At 34.8% G+C, this 3752-nt stretch overlaps 1 protein-coding gene across 1 annotated transcript in view; it reads right to left on the bottom strand.

Moving 5' to 3' along the window:
* The window catches only part of TRIML1 (tripartite motif family-like 1), an 11160-nt gene extending 8428 nt beyond the window's left edge, over positions 1-2732 (bottom strand). Inside the window, exons 1-3 of the mRNA XM_006882265.1 lie at positions 2307-2732; positions 1966-2061; positions 837-1067 (exon numbers count right to left, since the gene is read on the bottom strand). Coding sequence (XP_006882327.1) covers positions 837-1067; positions 1966-2061; positions 2307-2732 — 753 coding nt within the window. The remainder of the gene's footprint in view (positions 1-836; positions 1068-1965; positions 2062-2306) is intronic.
* Positions 2733-3752: the final 1020 nt, after the last annotated feature.

The raw sequence follows: 3752 nt of genomic DNA, 5'->3' as shown, positions 1-3752 counted from the left end.
TAATAAAATAAAATTTAAAAAAATTTTTTTTAAAGAAGTTGTATTGACAGACCAAAGGCAGGCAGTTTGAATCCACCAGCTGCTTTATAAAAGAAAGATGGAAAATCTCCTCCCATGCAATTTATAGCTTCTGAAAAACTGCTAGAGAGTGGACTATGAAGTGGTTTGACTCAATGGTACATACCAACATTTACAACAACAATTGATACTGTTGATAGCACACCTTCTGTTTGTTCTGTTTTGTTATTGTTTGGTTTTAGCTTTAACAGACAGAAATATATGGTTTTGGTTTAGAAGACTAGAAGTCCAGATTTTCTTATGTGGTATAATAGCTATTTACCCCATCTGTACTTGCTTGCAGCTTGTTTAATCTGCTTTTTCTTTGTGGGATTTGAGTGAAAGCATTTTGCTTTATAACATTACTCTCAATGCCCACTTTATCCCTATAATTCTCATGTTCAATAAACCTAGCCTACTACTTTCTATCCTCAGGGTTTTATCTTTATACAAATGTGATGCTTCTGATTTTTATATTGTTGGTTCTTCTAAGAATCCTTAGTTAATTTAATAAAACATTTGACGAAGCTAAGATTACAGAGAGATAAACACAAAAGAAATTGGCTTGATTTAAATACGTATTATTCTGAGATTTTTTCCTCGTTTTCCTCCCCCTCCTTAAGACTTTATTTAGAATGTCAATTATTTAGGAAAACTACATTTGAAACAACCGTTTTACAGCAGAAAAAAGAAAAACTATACCACCTGTGGCACCAAATACTATGAGTGATGTCGTTTTTCCATTAATTTCCCAACACTTGCATGCGTTTTAGTCTTACCTCGAGCGATTCCTTACTTGAATTCTGACAAATGGATTCTATCTGGTAAATCACTTTGCTTAAGCTTCTGATTTGTTGGGTCAGGTGAATCTCATTGTTCCTTAGTTTTTTCAAGTTTTCTCTTTCTTCCTGGTCCAGTAGCTGGAGTTGTAGTTGTTCCTCTTCCTTCAGAAACTGATACATTTTCATATATTCTGACACAACAACCTGCTTACAGTTCTTTGTTTCTTCCTGTCATCAAACTCACCCCCACGTGCACACACATGCACAGGATATAAGAAAGTTAGTAAAGGAATATTTCTATTTTTTTCCAAAGCTTTAAAGTTAATAAAGGCATTTCTTGAGATATATTGAATATATCTATTTTTTCTGTTGATTATGTGTGCAGACATTTTTATATTTTAGAACATATGTTCTATAAATAGAGTAGTAATCATGATCAAAGATTAAATTCCTAAAGAAGCTGTTACTCTTGTGACAGAAACCAAAATAAACAGAAATGTGATAAGAGGTAACTGGTACTATGATAAATAAAGCAAGATAAGGAGAAAAAGAAAGAATATGTGTTAATTTAGACTTTTTTTTAAATTAAATGTAGCATTAAACTGTTTACTACAAATATGATCAGAAATATTTCCATTTAAGAACTCAGTCAGTTGAGAGAATTAGATCTACACATACATTATTTAAAATATAGACATCTCAAATACAAATCTATAATCAACTTCTAGCACTTTTTCATATATACTAACTCAAATTATTTTATCCTTACTTTTATATATCTTTGTTTTATTTCACTCTCTCTTTTCCTTCCAAAACACTTGAGGTGTTAATGTTTTATTTATTTGAATTCAATATGTCTATAGCGTAGATTATTAAGTAATTAGTTATTTTGTTTTCCTATATATGAAAGCAGTACATAAGTACACATTGAAGGAAAAAAAAATAATCTTTCTAGCAGGGGTTGGGGGAAAGCATTTGAGACCAAATGGAAAAGGGAAGATTCCTAGCCCAAAGCAAAGAAACTGCACAATTTAGATTGTGAGAAAGGGGGAAGGGGGAAGAAATATGCTATTTCATGGTGTCTCTTTAATTCCACTTTTAAAAGATCCAAAAGTTAGATACTGACCTTACACAATCTCTCTCTCTCTTTCTCATGTGTTAAAATAGACTGAACTTCCTTTTTCCTTTTGTGCAACACATTTAGAATTTCTTGGAGTTTCTCCTGCAATAGAAAAAAAAATCCTCTGTAACTCGTGGAGTTAGTTCAGCATCAGGTGGAGAAGGGTATTGAAGACCAATAACAACTAGATGACTGGGACCATACAAGTTTTGGGACTTGTGCCTGGTAGTCAGCACTTATGACTGACTGTCCCAAGACAGAAAACAATAAGGGTTGTCAGAGGCAACTGAGACAAGTGAGGAAATCTGTTCTCTCTTCTGAGGTATATATTGTGCAGCCAGTCTTACTTTGTGGTTCTCCTCAGCCTCATTTGAGAGATGTCCTTTGTTTATTCCATGACTTTGGGTTGAGAAAGAGTTTAAACTCTGCTCGTCCTCCGAGTACACTTTGGAGGCTGCCAGCATTCTCATATAGCTACTTTGCTCGTCCTCATTCTGTATCACCTGGGATCTGAGTTGCTTCCCAATGCCAGCCAGCCTCCCCAAACGCTCATTGGGCTGGAAATGAGGAACCTCCAAAGTCCTCCAGCACTCGGGACATGATAAAGGTGTGTTATGTTCTTCCCAGTTCTTGAGAAGACACACCAGACAAAAACTATGCCCACACTCAGTGGTCACTGGGCTAGTGAAATAGTCCAAGCAGATGAAACAAGTCAGTTCTTCTCTGAGATTTTCCATCAAAACTGCTGTAGACATTTTGTCAAGGAGAGACATAAGGTCAAGGTCACACCTCTCTTCTGAGATTAGAAAAGTCCTTCTTGAGATTCTATTGTTTTGAGTATCGAGTGATCAATTGTTATGATGTTATTACAAGAAACTCTTTTTCTCCTCTGTGCCTAATTTCAGCAAATGACACATACTCCCCAACACAAAGCCAATTATGACTCATTGTAGAACCCTTGTATATTGAATGGTTCATCATCAACCCAAACTTTTCTTGAACTCCTGGTCTATGTACCGGATACTGAAGCTACTAACTCCTAGCAGAGTTGCCATTTTAAGAGGTGATTATATAAACAGCATCTTGATCTCATGTAATCACCTTGTTTCTTGACTGAAAATTTACATCATTTAAGGCAAACCAGTATAGAGATTTGGATGATGATCAAAGTTGGAATTAGGGTGTAAATATTTTGAAAAATGTGATAAAAACCTAATTGAGACATTAAAGGAAAAAACCAAAGTATATATTTCTCCTCTCCTTAGGACCTTTCTTCTCCTTGACTTTGTGCTCCCTTATCAAGGACTATATTCTTTAATTGCATTGATTCCAGAAAAATAGGATAAATCTCATTGCTGACATACAATCTGACTTTGTACAAGAAATTACTAGAGTTATTTCTTGCTATTTTACTCTGAAGACTATGGCAATTGCCCTTCTACCATCAAAGTCAGTCATATGGAACAACATTCTTATTGTAAGATGGCTCAACACATTATTGTATTATGCAGTAATAGATGGGAACAATAATACTTCAGTACAATTTCCTCACATTTTTTATCCTTTGGAAAATGTCCAAGATAGGTTTTCTCTCCAACTCTATTCTGAAGCAGCTTTTGTTTTACAGTAATTAAATGTGTCGGAGAGGTGGGTTTGTGTGTTTAAGAACTATGGAGGGGGGAAAAATATATAGTGTGGAGATTTTGTACAATGGCCATTGAGATTTGTCCAAATTGTATGAAAGTACTATGTCACTGTTAGGGCCCACCTCTTGTTGCATAATAGAAACACCT

This window comes from Elephantulus edwardii, unplaced genomic scaffold (genome assembly GCF_000299155.1).
Source record: "Elephantulus edwardii isolate Elephantulus edwardi_28Jun2011 unplaced genomic scaffold, EleEdw1.0 scaffold00018, whole genome shotgun sequence".
NCBI classification, from domain to species: domain Eukaryota; kingdom Metazoa; phylum Chordata; class Mammalia; order Macroscelidea; family Macroscelididae; genus Elephantulus; species Elephantulus edwardii.
This window is presented reverse-complemented; position numbering and strand designations above follow the sequence as displayed.